The sequence below is a fragment of the Melanerpes formicivorus genome, unplaced genomic scaffold, assembly GCF_026170545.1.
Source record: "Melanerpes formicivorus ecotype bairdi unplaced genomic scaffold, bMelFor1.0.p_v2 SCAF_22, whole genome shotgun sequence".
Taxonomy (NCBI): Eukaryota; Metazoa; Chordata; class Aves; order Piciformes; family Picidae; genus Melanerpes; species Melanerpes formicivorus.
Genome location: NW_027142374.1, coordinates 10742402 through 10763861, shown reverse-complemented (window position 1 = coordinate 10763861; position 21460 = coordinate 10742402). Strand labels below are relative to the sequence as shown.

The window sequence follows — 21460 nt, the reverse complement described above, 5'->3', positions numbered from 1 at the left end:
GCGCGGGGCGGCAGCAACGGCAGCAGCAGCGGCATGGGCTGGTGGGGCTGTGCCGCGCCCGCGCCCCCTCCGCCGCCGCGCCCCGGCGCCCCGTGCCTCCCGGCTTACTAGAGCCGCTGCCATGGGGTCCCACCTGCCGCCCCAGCAGCGCCCGGAGCCCCAGCTGGTGCTACAGCTGGCGGCCGGCGCTCTGCAAGCGCAGAACTTGGAGCTGTCGGGCGGGGGCCTGAGGCCCGAGTGTCAGGTGCTGCTCCGGCGGGCCGACGCACTCGCCTACGGCGGGCGGCTGCATGAAGCCTTGCCGCTCTACCAGCTGGCGTCCCGTCACCAGCAGCTGCGGGCGGAGCAGCTGGAGAAGCTTGTAGAGTGCCTGGCGCAGAGTATCCGGATCAAAGAGGGGTTGCCTGCCGCCGGGAGCGGTCCCCCGCAGCTCCGCGACTGGGACGTCTTCAGGTGCCGCAAGTGCCAGGGCTTCCTTTTCGAGCCCGTTTCCTTGCCTTGCGGACACACGTTCTGCAAAAAGTGCCTGGAGAGGGACCGGGCGGCCGAATCCCGCTGCGTCCTGTGCAGGGAGGAGGGCAGCGCTACGGCCGGGCAGCTCCTGCGGGTCAATGTCATCCTCAGCAACCTGCTGGTCAAGTGGTTCCCCTGTCAAGTGAAGGCTTCACAGCTCCGGCATGAAGGGAACCTCTTGTACAAGGAGAAGAAGCTACAAGCCGCCCTGCAGAAGTATAACGAAGCGGTCAGCCTAGGTAACTGCTCCCCCTCCCCGACGGCGGCCCCCGGGTGCACTCCCCGACGTCCCTCGCTCTCTAAGCAGCGAGTGGGAACGAGAAGTTTTCACTGGCCGGGGATTGCTGGGGAACACTTTGGCGCGTCTCAGCCTGCTGAGCACTGGGCTTGGCCGGGGGGCCGCGCTCCTGCCTGCCGTCGGCTCCCTGGGCGGCTGCTGCCTGGGCCGTGTCCCCGGCGGGTGGTGGGAGAGCCCGCCATGGAGCCCCGAGGAGGGCCAGGGGCTCTTCGGGTCGCAGTGAAACTGGGTCAGGAGAGCAGCGGTTGCGTAAGCCGGAGCCTACGGTCCGGCCGGGCTCCCCCCCGGCCGCCGCCGTTGTGTAACCGGCGGAGCCCAGAGGGAGCGGTCCGCTTCAGCCGGGGCATCCCGCTGCTCCCCGGGAAGAGCTCCCGGCCGGCGGGCCCGCTGGGCGCGGGGGGCCCCTGTCAAGCTTCGCGAGGCTCCGAGGAGCGCGAAGGTGGCGGTGGGGACCCGCGTGTGGGCTTCGTGCTGGCTCGCCTTGTCCCGCCGCTGTGAACGCTCGCAGCAAAAACTTGGGCTGCGGTGGGTGCAGTCTAGTTTGAAAAAAAGCAACGGAGACAGCGGGTAGTAAGCGGAAAGTAATTGCAAGAGGCTGGGTAAATGGAAGCGCGTCCCAAACACAGGCTGCAGCCCCGACGTGAGACACATCGTGTCCTGATGCTACAGCGTGCAGTGTACAACGAGAGCGCTTTACCTGCACAGCTGGAGCCTTACCCCTCTCTCGGATTTGCCATTTGTTTGCTTGAGCAGAGCTACGGCAGATCCCTGTGTATCACTGGAAAAGTTTGATGCTGAAATTTTTGAAACTGCTCCCTGCAGTGTGGCAGCGTCCCTCCTGCCACCTTGAATGTCTCCTGTATGAAACGTGCAGGAGGCATCAAACACATCAACCATCTGATCCTCAGCCAGAGCTGGGAGCTTCTTATGTGAGCATCTCAGCATTTATTTATGCAATGTTTCCTGCAGTTACATAATACATAGCTGGCATTTTGTCTGCAAGTTGCCTAAAGAGGTTTCCAGATTTCATTTAGTTCATAGTTAATAAAAAACTCGTTATTTTGTGGGTTTGTACAACTTGGAAGCAGGGAGGAGGAGGGGAAAAAAAAAAGAAGAGCTAAAGCTTATGCAACTAACTTAATTTACTTCCATCAACCAGTTCTTTGTATTTCCTGCAGCTCCAAATGACCACTTGCTGTATAGCAACCGGTCCCAAATTAACTCTACTCTCAAAGCTTGTGAAGATGCATTGCACGATGCAGAAACAGCATGCAGACTGCAGCCATACTGGTTGAAAGTAAGTTCTGACTCCACGTGTGCTTTGTTTAAAACCTCAGTACTATCTGGATAGAGGACTGTTAGAAAGGTCAGATGTGAATCTGAGGGAGGCTTTACATCCTTTAACTTCTTGGACTTCTCTAACTTAACAGACATTAACCGTGATATCCCTGAGCTTTCTGGAGTGAGTGAAGGAAGGAAGGAAGTGATAATCCTGGAGGATGAGCTAACTCTATTGTCTTTGACCTGGATGAATCTTCAGTTCATGAACTGTCTCTAAAAAAAACATGCTGTGCTTGTATCATTCAGTAAGGGCATCATGACTATTTTTAGTAGATTAATATAGGGGAAGTAAAAATTTCCAAGATCAGGTGGCCTCAGGTTTGAGCTTGCTTGAGTTGGAGGACATCCCAGTTCTGCCTGTAAGAGTTTTCAGTGTGTTTATAAACCTAGACACTGGTGGTGTTTAGGTGTAAAGTGGTTATAGTGATTCTCCCTGTCTAACCTTTTCTGCTCCAGAAAGATCTTTTGTAATTTCATCTTGATTTTATTGCATGTTCTTATGACAAAGGAATAAAAGCTGCAGCTAGGGATGTGTTTCATTGCAGGGTCACCTAAGGAAAGGGCAAGCATTAGCTAATCTGGGGAAAACAGAAGAAGCTTTAAGAGAGTTCCTATTCTGCCTTGCTCTAGATACTGGGAACAAGACAGCCAAGTGTGAGGCACAAAAGGTGAGTTCCCTAAATCATCTGGATCTGTGTTACTGTTTTCAGTGGTCTTTGATAAAGGAGGATAAGAATTTTTCTTCTTTTCCCATCACTTATTATAGAGCTGGATGGGACACAGATCTGAGTTACGCGTTTTGCTTACTTGAAGACGGAGGTAGCAAGAAAGCACGCTCAGCAGGCACTGTGTCAAAATAGTTACTCGTGGTGTTAGCATAAGCAAATTTGAAGTAAAACCAAATTGTTAATAACTGTCACCTTCAGACTATTGTGGTTGCCTATAGTCACATTTCTGATCTGTTTGGTAGCCTGGTTCTGGATTGCCAATGACAGTGCAGAGGAGGGGGAGTTGCTTTTGAATGTGGTATCGGGACACTGGCAGAATGCAATACGCAGCACCCATCAAACTCCACTGGGGAGCAGCAGCTCTCTTCCAGTTGTGCTGTGCCGAGTATCAGTGTGTAAAGTAGGCATGAAGGGGAAGAAATCAGCAACCAAAGAGCTGCTTTAATATAGTTTCTGAAGGCTGCTAATAATTAACACTAAATGAGCAACAAAATGGACTTGCAGTGAGGCTTTTCTCTATGGAAGCCCAAGATGCAGTTCATGGATTCTTAAATGGCACTTGCAAGGCTCTGCCCTGTTTTGCACACTTTTCAGTCTCTGGTTGCCTGTGCATCAGTGGCTGATATTTGACTTTTTTTGGCTGTTGTAATTACTGAAAGGCTCAGCATTGCAGTGATAGCTTATGGTAATTAAAATGGAATAGTTCTGTTTTGCTGGTACTGAACTTTGATGTATGGCAATGCATTCGCTCTTTGCCCCATCCCACAGGTGGGAGGCAACTTGAGGGTTTCTGTGTGCTTGTAGTGTATGAGGCTTTCTAAAAGCACAGCCAAATTCTTATAGTTAAAGCACTATTTGTGAAGGTAACAGAATAACCTGGGTGGCTGCAATGCAATCAGTGTTTAGCTCATTGTGTGTGGCTCAGGTTTTCATCTCTTGTGATTTCTTTTGTCGTTTTTTTTTTTTTAATTTAATATTTTTTTGTTTGGTTGCTTTTTCCCCCAGAGGGTTCCATGCAGTCTTTCACTGTCATTGAGTCATGATTTGTTCTTGCAGTCATGCTGGGAGATTTCCTGTGTGCTAGAGCAAAAAGAGCAGGAACAAACAGATATGTTTCTAAATTCTGACTCCAAATAGCCGTAGTTATTAAAGATAACTAATTTCTGAGCAGTGGGGTTCTGAGAAAAACTAGGCTTCTTCTGACTGAGAGAATTACTCGTGCACTCATCAAACACAGAGTTCATCTGTGATGTAATATTCTACTGGGTCATTTCCAAGGCTGTTTGCATAACAATGATGTACTACATTTTACCGAATTCTTTGGGTGCAGCTGTGCCGTTTTGCTTGTATTAACCGACTGTCCGTGTTAGTTTGGACATAGTGGGATCCTGTGGAATCCTTTTTGGCTTTAAAAAGAAATCTTTGCTGTCACAGGCATCAGCAGGATCACCTCACTCGTACGTAGAAATGAGTTTTTGAAGTGTGACTCTTCCATTCAGCTCTGTTTCTTTCTTTAAATGATCATCTGATAAGATATGCTGTACAAATGGCTACAAGCTGCTACTTGAAACAGACTCACTTGTTTTCTGATAGCAAAGGAAGAAGTAGCTTTCTTCTGCTGCCTACGGTTTTTTGTATTCTCGCCCGAGTGAGTTAAAAATAGCTGCAGTTCACAATATCAGAGACGCTTACTTAACTGAACTTGGATTAAGCCTGTGAGATGAGCGCTTTCTGTACTAGTAAACTCCACTGAACGCTGCTGATCTGCAGCAAAAAAACATATTGAAGGGAAGACCTTAGTAATTTCTGGTGAGCTCTGGACCGCAGGATAAAGAGGGCAAAGGCATGTGCGCCTCACATCACAGAGAATGGTTAATCACTTGATGGGCTTATTTAACTCTGAAAGTGTTTCTTCCTGTCTCTTTGGCCTATATTGCACTACCTTTTGCAGTTGTTGTTCTTAGTCTAGTCTAAAAGGCTCTTAAAATGGTTTTAACAAAATCTAGGATGCTTCTTTCAGCTATTCCCTTACTTACTCTTTCGTGTAGAAGTTGCAAGGAAGGAACTAAGCAGTGAAGTATTCTGTTTTATATCACAGCTTCTACTTAGTTTGTTTTCACTCATCCCGGGAAATGCTCAGGAACACTTACCCGATATCCTGCAGCTGTTGTCACATCACTCTAGATTAAAGGGGAATCTTCTAAATTCAGTGGGATCTGGAGGCACCAGCCATAACCTACAAAGGTTGCTCAAGGTAAAGATCACATCTAATGTGTGGTTCTTTATTTGTTGTGTGTTACATGTTCACGTTGGCAATTCATCTCTTGTTTTCACATCTGGCAGAGTGGAGGATACGTTTCCTCAGATTTTTACTGAGTTTCAGAAGGCACAAAATGGTGTTGACTTACTGAAGTCTCTGACTTTTTTCTTTTAATACAGGTCCTTACTTGTTCTGATTAAATTCTATGCCAGAGTTGAGTAGGTTCTATTCCTGTAACTGTCTTTAGATATTCTAAGTTGTGGGTTTCTAAGGACCACTTTTGCTTTGCTGAACCTGAGCACTGAGGATAGTTTTGCATGTACTCCATACGTAAGAGAAAACTCCACTAGTCCTTATGAACAAAAATGGTAGGTTTTGAGCAGCCTTGTTGAGACTGATAAGAACAATCAGTGACTTTGCCTTCTGGAAAGGCTATTAGGATATTCTGGCAAGAAATCCCTTTCATAAAGTCATTTGAAAGGAATCTGAGGAGTTGATGTGACAAGCTGATAGGTGATCTGCTGTGTGATGGCTGCTCACAAGTTGTTCTGTAGCCATAAGGTGATAAAGATTCATTTCTTTTTACAAAAGAAACCTTGCTAAAGGAAGCTCTTTGCATTTTCTCTGCTATAAGGTTTGTTTATACCACTTCCTTAAACTCCCACTGTTCTGGCTGATTTGATAGTTCATACCATTATGATGATATAAATAGTATCCATTTTTCCATAGGTTAAGTGATCTATTTAACCTGGGATCTCACCATATTTCTGCTTGCCTCAAGTTTCATGACCAAGCTATAGAAGCACACAAGGGCTGAGAATATTCAGTGGCACAGTGGAGCTTGGGGAGTGGGGGAATAGTTTGCTTCTATTAAAATCAGGCCCTGGCACAACAATCCTCAAACTGTTGCTTTTTATCCTACAAAGTCTGTCCTGGTGAACTATAATATTAAAGATGTCACAGGTTTGAGGTTGTTTTTTTCCTCACCAAGTTGATGGAAGGTTGGTCTAATGTCAATGTGCTCTTCACACAGGTAAATGTGGAGCAGAAAAAGGGTTTTCCCATTCAAGAGGAATCAAATGTAACTACTTCTGATAGTTTGAGGAAATCTGTACAAATTACAGATTGCAAAAAGGACTGCTTGGAGGAGGAGAACAAATTCCCCTCCATGCCAGAGTCTACCTTTCTCATTACTGAGAAGTGCAGCCTCCTGAAAAGGAAGTGCTGCCCAGAGGAAATGCGAACTGCTGAGGTACCCTGCAAACTGATGAAGAAAGGTATGTCTATATACACACAGGGTAAGTTACATCACATGCAGTCAGTGGAAACTTTGCTTTTATAAAACTTGGAGGAAGAGGGTCCAAATTGCAATTTGGCTTTTATATTGTTTTTCTGTAGCTTAATTAGACCATGATGTGTAAAAAACCCCAATGGTTAGTTTGAAAAGGGAGCTAAGGAGGTTGGGTCAAGTGCTTGTTTATCAGCAGAGCCCTGCATTTTTTCAAGGGACATCCATGTGCATGGTCACAGCACTTTCTGGAATAACTGAAAAACATTTAAAAGCACAAATTGTGTTTGTTCATGGTATCTGGACTCGTTTTCATGCTGTGGGATGTATTGTCAATGCTGTGACAGAAGAATGTCTCACTTCAGACTTCCAGCACTAACAGAGATGTTTTGACATTAATTGCTAATGCAAGGCACTGAAATTAAGGGGACGTATGCTGATGTGTGCCAAGTTTTGATGCTTTGTATAGAAATCATTGTAATGATGCTTAACAGTTCAGTAACTTACAAGTACCTGCAGTGCTCACTTAAATATCAGACGTTGCTTAGAGATATATGGAATGCCATTGTGTTCACATAGTTCTGTTCAGTTACATTGTATGCTTTCTGTTACTGATAGATACAGTTGATACTAAGGGAAATAGTACGGGACAACAAACTCCATTTCAATTTGTGGATCCATCAGATTTGGACTGCTCCCTATGTATGAGGTATCCATTATTTTCTCACGGATGTCTTTAGCTTTTACCCTGTATCTCTTTCCCTTTTATGACTTAGAGGATTTTTAGCTTTCCTTAGTACTTATTTTTCCCCTCTACCTTGAAATTAGTTTCTACTGTAATTACTACTCCAGTGATGCTTTTCTAGACCAAGTACTAGTTCCAAATACTGTTGATGAATTGCTAATGATCGCTTGGGAAAGGACACATCAAGTCAAGTGAGGGCTAAGTGTGGAAGTGTCTGAAAGAGGATTTCCTTTCACCACTTGCACTCCCACTGACACATGTAGTGCACGAAATCACAATTTGTCCTTTGCAATTTGAGGAGCCATATATCATGTTACAGAATGCACAAAATGGCTAAAGAGACCACATCCAATGAATATTTCAAGTCTGCATGTAAAATGCTTTGCTGCTAGTATTGCAATGGGAGGATCCTGCAAGCAAACAAGAGCATGTTTTTCCCCTATTGCTCAAGAGATGTGTTTCTCTAGTTTACTAAGGCCATTACTCCATCTGCTTGATGATCTCTTTTTTCCAGTTAAACATCACTTACTCCTGGGGGAAGCAGTGACTTCATAAAACCAGTCAGAATTGTCAACTACAGCTATTTTACTACTTACTTAGTGAAAAAATATTTTGACTTAGGCAAATACACATGAGGTTTTGTTACTGACTTAGAAGGGAGTTTTGGGAAGGTCTTGAATTCTGCAGTGAGTGTTTGTTAGGTTTGTCATTTTTGCTTATCCAGATGTATCCATAATGCCTGTCTGGGTTAGTTTGCAATATACTTGCATTCTTAAATACCAGTTAGCCTCGTCATAGATCTATTTCTAAAGGCATGTGCTTTGGGAAGTCTGGATTTGGTTGGGTTTTTATGCAGAGGGAGTGGCTTTCATTTATTTCAGACAAACTGAAACATTTGGGGGAACAACTGCTGTGTTTTTTGATTTGTTTTTGCTTGGAATAAATCAGATATGCCCCCTCTCCCTGCCTACAGCATAAATGTACTCCAAAAGTTTATACAGCTGTCAAAACACTTGATACTGCTAAGAGCAAAACTTTCCTCTATCAGAAAGCCACACAATCCATCTTAGCTGGCTTTAATGAGTCTGCATGTTTGATTGTTACATCCACAAAGCATTTTTCAGATGTTTTTAATTAGCCCTGCTTCCTCATCCTCTCTGTTAAATCAGAAACATCCAGGCTACAATACATTAGTAAAGGAATTAGCTGAAGGATTGCTGATGCCCTTACAGCGTTGAGGATGGTGATGCTGATTTCATAATTGCAAGAGCAGATAAAAGCCTTGTGTCTAGAAGTATGTTAGCTTTGTAACATCACTGCAACAATGAAGGCTAAGGGAAGCTTTCACAAGATATTTTTTCTTGCTATTAATGTAGCTGGATTATAATTATTTCCTGCTATGTTCCTCAGAAGTATTTTAGGGATTTGGATCCTGAGATACTTTGGACTAATTACCTAGTAACCTACTGACCTGTTCACAATTAACTGCAGGAGCTGTTATTAACCTATTTGTCTGGAATGGCCAAAATGTTATTGATCTACATCTGCTCCAGCAGTAAGCAGAAAACAAAAGTAATGGTCAAAGCAGTACGCTGGTGAGAAACGGAGGAGCATTACTCAGCAGGAGGGAATATTTAGATTCTGCTGTTACAAAAGCTTAAAATGATGTCATGAGATATGTTGGTGTCTAGTGTCTCTTTCTGCAAGTCATGAGGCTTGGTTCAGGTCCCTTTAGAGTCACTAGGAAAAAGCTGCTGCTGGCTTTTTGTGAGAGCAGAATCGTGCGTTTTAAGAGGAATGTCTTATGCTGACATTTCAAATCAATCAATTCTCTGCTAAATAATTAAATACACAAACCAGCACTTACTTAGTCATATGCTAAAATTCAGTGGTTTACATAGTTTAAAGCAATAAATTAGCCTTGCTGCAGTGGGGTTTCTGTTCATGAAACAATTAGGAAGACTTTTGCAATTATACAGTAAAGTTGCAGGAAGAGATTTGTGTGGTATTTTAGATATTTATGTGTACTTCTGTTGCTTAAATGTCAATGTTTATAGTGACTAATGGCATTTAATAAACTGGCCATGGCAATCATGTTGAGTCAATTGCATTCACAGATACACTCATCTTGTTAAAGGTGCTGATAAACGGGGCCTTACGTATTTCTAATATCCACATGTATAACAGAACTTAGTCTGCTGCTTTGATAAACTGTAATAAACTTACTAATTCAGTGAAATTATGATTAGGCTACTAATTAATGTTGGGGGGGAAATTTAAACCCACCACAAGACTAGGGGGAATGGAATGAAGCTGGAGGTGGGGAGATTTAGCCTGGAGAAGAGGAGGCTCAGGGGTGACCTCATTGCCCTCTACAACTACCTGAAGGGTGGTTGTAGCCATGAAGGGGTTGGCCTCTTCTCCCAGGCAACCAGCACCAGAACAAGGGGACACAGTCTCAAGCTGCACCAGGGGAGGTTTAGACTCGAGGTGAGGAGGAAGTTCTTCACCGAGAGAGTAATTCGTCATTGGAACGGGTTGCCCAGGGAGGTGGTTGAGTCATTGACCCTGGAGGCGTTCAAGGGGAGATTGGGCGTGGCACTTGGTGCCATGGTCTAGTCATGGGGTCTGTGTTGATAGGTTGGACTCGATGATCCTCGAGGTCCTTTCCAACCTAAGTGATACTGTGATTCAGGCTGCACGTGAGGAGGAGGTTCTTCACCATGAGAGTGGTGAAGCCCTGGAATGGGTTGTCCAGGGAGGTGGTTGGGGCCCTGTCCCTGAAGGTGTTTAAGACCAGGCTGGATGAGGCTCTGGGCAGCCTGATCTAGTGTGGGGTGTCCCTGCCCATGGCAGGGGGGTTGGAACTAGATGATCCTTGTGGTCCCTTCCAACCCTGACTGATACTATGATACTAAGACTTTAAAATGATTAAACAGTATGCTGTAAAATAGAGTATATGCCAAACAGCTTGATTTCTAGTTTTGAATGTTATCTGTTGTGAAAAAGAAAACAAACCCCAAACCAACCAAAAAAAGCAACAAACAACAACCAAAAAGACTGTCAGGAAACATTGCTTTGCAGTGTCACATAATCATAAAAATAAAAAATATCCTTACATGAAATTAAGTGTCAGAGAGGTACTTGAGAGTGGGTAAATTGGATATCTTGATACTTTGAAGACCTGGCCATACCTATTTAAATAGTTTGCAAGATTAAACAAACCTAATGTCACTCATTTTCTAGAAAAAGATTCATTTGAAGGCTAAAAACAGTTTCTTCCAACAAAACTGCTTTCCAAGTCTGTTAGAATTGGCAATAATAGTTTATTGCTCTCACATATGTGGGCTATTACTGCAAATACTTATTTTGTGCTTAGCTCTACACATGAGTGTTCACATGACTTCCACAGTAATAGTTGTGCAAGGACTGCTCAACTTCATTAGGAAAAAGTCAGATGGTCTGACTTCTGCTTCTCCTTACTGCTCACATAGAGGAAAATTAAATCCTGGTTTGTTGGAACAATATTCCTTCATGGTCACTGAAATCAGAGTTCACAAGCTGCCTTTTCATTTTAGGTGGAAAGGCTGTAAGCTGAATAAACACAAGATGGTTGAAGAAATGGGAACTTGTTCCTTGAACAACTTTATCCCTGGAGTAGTCAGTAGTTAAATTAGTGAATGAACACAGCCCTTTTTTTGGTAGCATCTTTTACTTTGGTACACGATATTGTTGTCTTTTTGTTTTTGGATTTTCCAATCCAGGCTATTCTACGAACCTGTCACGACACCTTGTGGGCACACCTTCTGTCTCAAGTGTCTTGAGAGATGCCTGGATCACAACCCAAAGTGTCCCCTGTGCAAGGAAGGGCTCTCAGAGGTAAAGACGCTTGGATATCCTCAGTATAAATACAAAGGCAAAGGATGGGATCAAACAGCACCTCCAGAAACCTTTAGTATTTCCCAGCTCAAGCGCTGCATAACTTAAGAGTGAGACTTTTACACTGCTACACAAAACATGGATAGTCTCCTCCAGTCAAACCTTAGAGCCAGACCTGTACTTAGAGAATGTGCAGATGACATTATTTCTCTGATTTCCCAAGGTAATGCCCATAACATAAGGAACAGTTCATAAACAACTCTTCCACATCAGTGCAAGCTCAGAAGGCCACTTTGATCTGCTGTAGAAATAAGAAAATGGAGCGAACAGATGAGTAGCTTTGCATAAGCACAAATATACTTTCAGAGGGACCTATAAGAAAGCTGAGGACTGTTTTTCCAGTAGGGCTTGTTTTGGCAGAAAAAGGGGTAGCTTAGACTAAAAGAGGGAAGACATAGACTACGTACAAGGAAGAAATGTTTTTACAATCAGGGTAACACTGGCACAGGTTGCCCAGAGAGGTGGTAGAAGCCCATTCCTGTAAAAATTCAAGGCTGGTTGTATGTGTGCTCTGAACAACCTGATCTAGTTGAAAATGTTTACTGCAAGGGATGGGGGGAGGTGGGGTGTCTAGATGACTGTTAAAGGTCCTTTCCCACCTAAACCATTCTGTGAAATGCTTGCTGTTCTCTAACTGCTTTGTGTGTGTTTTTACTGCAGTGCTTGGCTATGAGGAAATACTGTAAAACAGTACTTATGGAGGAGTTAATAGCTAGGTATCTTCCAGAGGAACTCACTGAAAGAAGAAAGATTTATGAAGAGGAAATAGCAGAGCTTTCCAAGTATGTAATACATTTATGTAAAACCCAGTCCTTAATAGTACTGCTGTTAGCTGATAAATGGCTCCTGTTGCTGTGGAATATGAGCTAAGATGCTGACAGAGAAACTTCTTTCTCAGTATCGTGTGATTTCCAAGAGAAGAGGATCCAGGTGAAATTGTGCTTTGAATTAGCATAAAAACTGGACACTGGTAAACAAACAGAAGGAATCCAGAAGGTTGCTTTATAGAAAAGGTGTAAAGCAATGTGGTTATCTTCAGTGGCCCTCCATGAAAGCCAGAGAGTGAGACAATAGGTGGAAGCAGTCTTGCATGCTGGGGGTTGGAATGTACTCAGTAGGGATGAAATAAGGTTAAGGAAAATGAAGTAAATAAAAGCAATGATAGAGATGCATTAATGCTCTCCCTAGCAAAACCAGAAAGCATAACTGAAAATTCTTCTGCTAGTAAGTGGTATATCCCTTTCCATAGTATCTAGTTAAGTGGAAAAATAATTTGGTTTTGCACCCCCCTTTGGGAATATTATTCTAAGGATGTTGCCATTTCTATTTTAAGGTTTCTAAATCTCTGTTTAGAGAGATCATCATTTTAAAGAACACGTTACTACATAAAATGTCTTGTATACTTTGTCAGTAGTTTTGTAACATGCTGTATCTGTTCTGTTCCTTCTTTCTCACAGCCTAAATAAGAATGTTCCTATATTTGTCTGCACAATGGCTTATCCTACAGTCCCATGCCCTCTGCACATTTTTGAGCCATGTTATCGCCTGATGATTCGAAGGTGCATGGAAACTGGCACCAAACAATTTGGGATGTGCATCAGTGACCCTCTGAAGGGGTGAGTGAACAACATGCTTGGGCCATGTGATATAACCACTTAGTCTGGAGCAAGTCTCTCGCAGAAAGTTCCATGGCTGCAATATTGTTGATAGGCTTCCTGCACAGAAGACTTCTCCCTAATCACGTCAGTTAAAGGCATTAAGATGACTGAAGTTTCTCTTGAGCATCATGATTCTGACTAATATGACTGCCCATTTTTCTTGAACTACACACATGTGCATGTTGTACAAAGTTGAGTTGCAGACCTCTTGTGGTACATGGAAAGGAAATGCGTTTTCTACATTTTCTGACATCTGTTGAATGTTTTGGCACAAGAATCAAATGGAAGTGGCAGTTGTGGGAGGGTGGGGTGAGGTTTTTTAAAATTATTAAAATAATAGGTAAGTTCTTGGGATACACTTACATTCTAGCTGTTATGAAAGCAGGAGGCCACAGAAGTACAGCAGGACCTTCATGTCGACTGGCTGAGCATTTATGTAAAGCCATTTGTAGTCAGTCTTAGGCAATTTGACTTCGTGCCTGTCTCTGTATTTAGCTTTCCTCCCTTTTCTAATGGTGCATACTTAGAGGGTACATATGCACCACTGAAAGTATGATGTACACAAAATACGCAAACCTCAAAGTAAAATCTGGTGAAATTGTGGGGGAATCTTTTTTCTTTGTGGATTTTTGTAATCCTTCCATAAGTTCAGTTTTCTCAATTGTACTTGTCCCTCTTTAAAAATTGACTCAACATAGTAGGGTCATGGAGAAAGTGTGCTTCTGAGCTGTTCCACTTTCAGTTTTGTAAGATGTTCCCTGTACTCCAAAACATGCAGTTAGTGCTAATCAGATTAGACAGCCTGAATCTTCCTGATAGTTATGAAAACAATTGTGGCGTAATCTGAACTACAGCAGGTCAGTACTCTGAACAATAGAAACGAGCTGACACTGATAAATACCTCTGTGGCGCTATGGCAGCTCTGTGGTACTAAGGGTGGAGAGAATATGACTTGTTTACTTGCTTTTGTTCTGATTTCAATAGGTTTGCAGATTATGGCTGCATTCTGGAGATAAGAAACGTTGAATTCTTTGCTGATGGTCGTTCTGTTGTAGACAGCATCGGCAAGAGGAGATTTAAGGTGATACAGCACAGCCAGCGTGATGGCTACAACACAGCAGATATTGAGTACATTGAGGATCAAAAGGTAAGTGTAGAAAGACTTCATTTAAACTACTGCATGTGAAATTCCAAGCACGTGTTTTCAGTGAGTTGGTTTTATATTACTTCTAGTTAAACAAACTTGTGGCATTTACGAAGTGCTTATGGTTAAAGATAGGAAATGGAATGACCACTACAGGCATGCATGCACACTGCCCATATTATACTGAAGAGTGTTTTTTTCCTAGAGGGTTTTAGCAGAAGATAAAAATAAGTTAATGTAGGATGAGATCTTACTGCTCTTCTAGCCAGAATAACTGCAGTTTATAAAGTGGGGGGAGAGAGAAACCTGCCTCCATTTGCATAGAAGCCAATTAGAGGACTCCCATTCAGGAAAGAAGGAGAAGAATTCAGTTCACTATGCCTTCCAAAAATATGTATACTTAGTTCTTAAGGGTTTTTTTTATTCATTTATGCAGGTAGCCAAACTATGCTGGCTGAAGCATGAGTTTTTTGGTATAAAATGAGAAGAGGAAACATCTAAGGAGCTGCTAATAATTAAGAAAGAGAAAGCTTTGCTTAGTCTTTCCTGGTTTATGATGTTTACATAAAGGGTTTTTTATGTAACAATCCAGAATCTGCTTGTCCTGCAAATAAGTATCTTTGGCTTAGAATATAGGGCAAGAAAATGGAAGGGTTTGATATGTGGGGGTGAGGGGGTTAGCAGCAGAGCAGGAGACACCAAATTAGCTGCCAGGATTTATCCCAGAATTCTCCTCCTTTCAGCCTAGAAAATCCTGAAAATTAATGTTGCAGATTCCCCAACATGCAGACTTGAGCAAGTAACCTTCCCCCTCTATTCATTCCAGGTGCAAGGGCAAGAGTATGCTGCATTACTTGTTCTCCATGATTCTGTCTATGATCAGGCATATATGTGGTTTAACTCCCTCAAGCAAGCACTCAAAAGTCGAATCCTCAGTCATTTTGGTCCAATGCCTGCTAAGGATCCTGACCCACAGGTATTCAGAATCGGTGGCTTATATGTAAATTTGAGAGACAAATAGCTGGGATATCTGATAAGCTGGGAGTCACTGTGTTTTAAGATGAAAATATGAATGATCTTCATTTATCTTGTACATGCTGAGCATCTAAGTTATGTTGCCATACACTGGTGGTAGCACGGTTGGGAACAAAAAGCTTGTATTTAATGTTGATAACTTCCTGAGACTACTTAACCAGCTGCATTAATCCCCAGAGACTTAAATGCCTCTTTGCCTACTCTACTTTCCCCAGTTAAATGAGAGAAAATAGACTTGGTACTTTTGCTGAAGGCCTGCAAGTGGTAGAGATCTTAAAATAATAACAGAAACTAACTATGCAGTGGTGTCACAAAGTATGAAGGCAGAAATCCCAAAGAAATGGGTCAATAGTAACATGGTAACAAAATACAGTTTAAAATAAAGCTAGAAGTTCTAACCTATAAACTGTTGCTAGAAATAGAAATGCATCTTGCTTCTGCCTCCCACATCCTATTTTTATGGAAGGTGGAACTTGGTTGTAATTGGTTTCAAGCCAATCCGTAATCACAAGCCCTTGGGTTGGAAATGAAATTACCTGCTTGCTAGGTTGTTATTGAAGTTAAATCTTCAAAACCAAGACCTTGCTATCTATTTGTATCCTAACTTCTAATCCTTTTTCTGCTTACTGCAGGCAAACCCTAATGGTCCAGCCTGGTGCTGGTGGGTCCTAGCTGTCCTTCCACTTGAGAACAGAGCTCAGCTCCCTTTCCTTGCTATGAAATCCCTCAAAGACCGCTTGAATGGCATCAGACGTGTCCTTACATTCATGTCTCGTACAAGATCACGGTGATGGTGAGAAGGAGAGCTGTGAAGTCTCCCACAATACTTGACTGTAGACTGTCTCTTGTAACTTCATCTAACTGCAATAATGTCTTACAGATTTGAGTGTCAGGATGTTTCAAGCCTGAATTTCAAGGAAAATGAGTTATAGAGCAAGGGATGTTTATGGATACTTCAGTAGTTTCCATCTGGAACTCTGAGATGATTATTCAATCACTGCACTGCTAAATTAACAACAAATGTGATAGAACAAAAAGTGATCTTGTTTGCCATAAACCTTTTAAAGCTTAAGAGGTTGGTTTTTTTTTTAATTTTTATTTTTTAGTGGATAAAGGATAAACTGTGCAGTTTAATGTGAAGCAGAAACAACACCACCAATGCATTAGTTCAGTGAACTGCAAAGTCTTTTATTCCAAATGGTTCAGGTTTTATATAGCGTTGTGTAAAATAATGTTCACCACTTCCGTTGGATAATTTATTTTTGCACTATGATTATTTTTTTTGTTGTTGTTTCAAAATGTGTGTTATTTATGTATTCAAGTCTCTAAAGAAAAGTGAGCTACTCTATTTATTTACAGTGGTTTTACCCTATATTTATGACTGGGGACAGAACGATGATTCTAGCAGTGTACAACCAACTGCTTTGGTAATTTTTCACATATTTGTGTTCAACTAATTTGAATGTTTTTCTACTTATCCCCAGTTCTACTGTAGCCTTAGAAGGACTCTTTTCCCCCTGAAACAGCCTGCCATGAACTCTTTGAATACACAGATTGTCAGTTGTTGGAGCTCAATCCTATGCTTGCAACTAGATTCCTGATATCCCAGAACAGTTGAGCACATGCTTTACCTTGGGCATGAGTTGATCAGCTGATGTCAGTGGGAGTTTGCCACAGTGGTGACTGAAGGATCTATCCCCTAATTTCTCACAGAATGGAGAATAACTTGGTGTTTAATTTATATCTGACTTCCTCCTTGCAAGAATGGATAATGGCTATAAACAACTGCAAAGAAAGACCTACAATATATGAAAAGTGGCTTCTCCTGAAGAAAACTGGAAGTACTGGTATCATTTCATTGTAGGTTACTACTTGCATCTGAGTTTTACTTTCTTTTTTTCATCAACTCTTGTTGCTGTTAAGATCAGTTTCATTTCTCTTAATGTTTAGTGGGATTTGGCTTTGGAGTGTGTATGGGAGGGGAGGGTGGGAAGTTGCTTTGAACTATAGGACTTAGCAGGGCAGTGTGTGTCACATGAAGGAATATGTTGTAATAAATGCTATTTATTTCACCCCACTCTTCAGGTTTCTGTTAGCTTCAAATCTCTACCCAGCCATTGCATTTCTCTTAAGAGATTGGGTAGCGTTGCTAATCTCTTAAGAGATTGGGTAGCATTGCTAATAATAGTTAACTCCCAAGGAAAGCAAGTGAATTTTAGTGATTACTTCTAATTATAAAGCAGGCCAAAATAGGGCAGAAATGAGAATAGAAAGTATCTTTGGTATCTTTGTTGGTTTTTTTTCAAATCAACAGCCCATGTACTTTTTTGCTGCTTTTATTGCTTTCAGTGTACCACTTTCTGGGATTTGCCTCCATCTGACTTTGACTTCCACTGATTTCAATGTGAGCAGAACTGGGCCTTTAATTCTAAGCTACTGTTTTCCTTTTTAGTGGCAAAAAATAGATTGAACTAAGAATGTTATGGAATGCTACAGAGGTGTTATTTTTCCCAGGATAGCACTCTCTGCCATTCCATGCCTTTATGAAAAAATGCAGTAGAACTTAATGTCAACTTTCATCTGTTTTTCCCATCATCATCTCATCAGAAATACTTACTAGCTAAAATCAATTTCCATACTGTTGAATTTCCATAAAACAACCTTTGTTCCCCTCTTGTTAAATTCTGTAGAACTTTTCCATAAGGGTAACGAAGAAACAAATGGAAGACAAATAGGTTTCAGCATTGTGATGCAAATGGAAAATGTATGCTGTGCTTGCATTGAGTTACTCTAGAAACACTACAGCTGCTTTCTATACTGCTAGATTGCTGCACTTCTTCCATAGGTGGTACTTCACATTCTTCTCTGTAAACAATGTATAGAAATACATCTTCTGAACAACTGTACGGTGGCTGGCACTTGCTATGGCATTTTTCTTCATAAATGAGTTATGAAGTGATTCCTACTTGCTTGGAAGTGAAGCTGCATTAAATGCAATTCTTCCTTAAACCATGATATATTATGACATAACATATAATATGTTATAATATTGCTCCTATAGGAAAAAAAATCTGTCATTTTGTTACTCTTATCTGTGAGAAAAGGACCTTCAATATCTATTTGAAACTTGTTTTCTCACTGATGTCATTCTTTTATCCTGCATGTGATGTCTTCTACATACTCATATTCTGCCTCTTTTGTTGATTTTGAAACTGGCATGGAAAAGATTCTTGGGATTTTTTTAGAAACTAAATATTGTCTTTCCTACTAGCCTTGAGTAAAGCTGCCAGAATCCCCCAAGTGTAAACTTGTGTACCTGCCCAGTGTCATGAATGCCCAGAGCATTTGTCACAACCTGGAAACACTGGACTTACTGCATGTGATGCAGACAGTTGATCTGATTATGCATAACTAACTGAGAACATCAAATTTCATCTCTACATGTACAGTAGCATTCTGTCTGGGACTGCTTTATGCCACACCTGTTTGATTAATGGCTCAAGTCTGCAAATTCTGTCAGAAGTTCAAGTATTGAGAAATAGATTTGCTAGGGAACACAGACCTCTCCAGGAAAAACTGGCCAAAGAGGAGCCTTAGCCTTCACTGAGTTGACACTAAAGTTTCATTAATGAAGTTTAAAAACTGAAACCACCTAGTTATGTGAGGGTACTGATGATTTTTTTTCAGCTCTAGTAATCAGTACAGAGATGTAAATGCAACTTTTATTACAGGTAGGAGTAAAGGGATAAATGATCAGATTTTAAAATACCTTCAATTCAAATGCAAAACCAACATTGGTCTGATGAAATACTAATTGAAAGAGTATTTTTATTTCACTTTCTCATTCTTCTAGACATCAAACCCAGCTTCATAACCAGTCTTGCTCATGTGTTGAAAAAAAATTCATGACCAGAACTTGCATTTCCTGTGTGGCCTGAAGTATTGATTGATCTATGCTGTGAGGGCAGAAGTAATGCATAGACTTCTTGCTAGTTCTCCAAAGAAGGCAGTTTGCCTTAGATCACTCAGGATTGCTAAAATCAGTTGGGTGGGTGACTGGGCTTTTTTTCCCCTTTCAAATACAAAGGGGGAAGAAAATACTAAGAGCAAGTCTTCTGTAATGGAGGTAGAGAGGGAACCAAGAATAGCTCAAATCATAACTAATGCAAATCTCGTGTGCAGTATCACGTAAACATCTCCCAGAGACTTCTTGAAAGTTTTAGACTTGCATTTTTAAGATATGGTTTTGTTAATTTGGAATCTCTTCACTGTAAAAGAAGTAAATACAACAAAATAGATGATACAGTAAATAAAGACTGGCTGCATCACCTTTCCAAATTCCCATGTATATACATTATATGGTTTCTAATTAAAACCAGCACTTTCCCCATATGTAGAGTTCTGACACTCAAAATACCTGTCTTCAATGCTCCTTTGTCTAGCACTAATGGGGATGTGTTTTCATGAAAACAGCTGTTATCTTAGCTAGTGTGACTTGGTTGAAAGTAAACCTGAGACAAGACTGGATTAATCAGAAAAAATCATGAAGCATGAGTGATCTTGCTTACAGTTGTGAGAAGTAGTTCAGTAGTTTTAATAATGATAAAATTATATTATAGGCCATTACCATGCTAAGTCTGAAGTGGCATTCTGGTGTTAAGTTGTGGAAGTTCCTGTTTTTTTCTTCTCTTCTATTACCTTATAGCAATAAGAGAGGCAAGCTGTTGTACTGAATGGCTGACCTATTGCTTGACTGCTTACCCAGAGAACACCTGAACCATGGGTTTCTTAATTCAAATACTTTAATATTAACAAACCATAGATTTGGGTTTTTAGCAGGTCTGCTTTAATCTGTGCTGTAGAGAGAGCTTTATGAAAGTAAATTTTGGTTTAGATGGTCTTTTCATAGACTCACAGAATCCCAGGTTGGAAGGGACCTCAAGGATCATCTGGTCCAACCTTTCTTGGGAAAAGCATGGTCTAGACAAGATGGCCCAGCACCCTTTCCAGCTGGCTCTTGGAAGTGTCCAATGTTGAGGAATCCACCACTTCCCTTGGGAGATTGTTCTCATTGTGAAAAAAAATAATTCCATGTAATGATTTCTACTTGGTGCTGAAGTTTTACTGGTGTTTAAATTAACAGTTTTATTTAAATGCACTGTTTGGGAATGGAAAACATGTTCACAAATTCATATTAAACATGAACTACAGTTTCCCCCAATGGATCTATATGCACTTAGGGTAGTGCCCCCCATTCCTCCAGGTGAATTCTACCCCTGCTTATTGCTCATGTAATTTGTCAGCTTCACAACCTAACTTGTATCTGGTGCAGCACATAGTTTAGGATCTGAGGTTTATTCCAAAGCCCAGCAAATCACTGGAAGGCTTACAGCTACAGAATAATGGTAGTTTCAGCAAAGTTGCTATTTTGAAACACTTTGCTAAATAAATATTGTCTGGGTACAAGAAACTAATCTGCTTAGACAGGATTTAAATGGTGAATAATAAAAACCTCAACTATTACGTTGACTTACTCATCCAGGTATCATGTGAAGTGCTTACTAATGTTGGAGTTTCATAAGGTCTAAAGTAACTGTCACATAGAAGTGCCTGTATTCTGTTATTGCCATTCTTGAGCTTTTTAATAATCATAGCCATAAATTTTATAAAGATAAACATATGCACCTTTAAAATCATTACATTTGAGTTGCAGAATCAAGGTTTACAGAGCAGAAGTGTAGCAAAACCAATGTAACAGCTTCTACAATTCCCTGGTGAGGAACGGGAGAAGTACAAAAATGAGGAACAAAAGACTATCTGTGTAAGATGTCTTAATTTGGTACCATATACTTGTCCAATTTAATTCCATCAAGCTATGTGGTTACAAGAGTGCCAGAAATCTATCAAGCCATTTGAAATAAAAAGTTTTTGTGGACTTGTATATTCCATTTGTTTGTAAAACATTCTTTTGTGCACTGTAATGAACTTGAACTGAAACTGAAGTTATACTCTCATATCACTGAGCAGAGTTCTGTTCAGCTACCTCTACAAAAGGTTGAAGTAACTTGTTTGGTGGTTGGTTGTTTTTTTCCAGATTTGTTCACAGTGTCATATAAAAATATATTTTTTAAAAATCATAGTCCAAAGAACCTGTATGTGTTTGTAGATGTACTTAAACCTATGTTGTACCAACAGTCTGGGTGAAGAGTTGTTTGCTAATTAAAATGTTTGTGTTCTTTACTCTTTGGCTTGCATAACAAAAGACCTACAGCAGTGAACAAATATTACATCTGAATTGCTTTTTTAGGTGTTCTATCTAAAGAAGCAAGAACAAACCCTAGATCCTGCAGTTGTGCAGCAACACTTGAGGTGAAGGAACCAAACCCTAAAACTGTTGTCCAAACTTCATCATCTGTGAAGGACAGCAACTGCTTCCCCCTTATCCTTTGCTGTAGTAAAGTAGGAATAATGAGAACTGAAGAGGGCCTGGCTTACAGCACTCCCATGCACT

At 41.3% G+C, this 21460-nt stretch overlaps 1 protein-coding gene across 1 annotated transcript; it reads left to right on the top strand.

Annotated features, from left to right (window-relative positions):
* Positions 1–62: 62 nt before the first annotated feature.
* LONRF3 (LON peptidase N-terminal domain and ring finger 3) lies at positions 63–21189 on the top strand. The gene is made up of 12 exons (XM_068152157.1): positions 63–752; positions 1990–2108; positions 2698–2820; positions 4979–5134; positions 6174–6417; positions 7047–7137; positions 10938–11052; positions 11773–11894; positions 12570–12728; positions 13755–13917; positions 14741–14890; positions 15582–21189. Exons 1-12 carry the CDS (start codon positions 122–124, stop codon positions 15738–15740), a joined length of 2232 nt encoding a protein of 743 aa, XP_068008258.1. The 5' UTR covers positions 63–121; the 3' UTR covers positions 15741–21189.
* Positions 21190–21460: the final 271 nt, after the last annotated feature.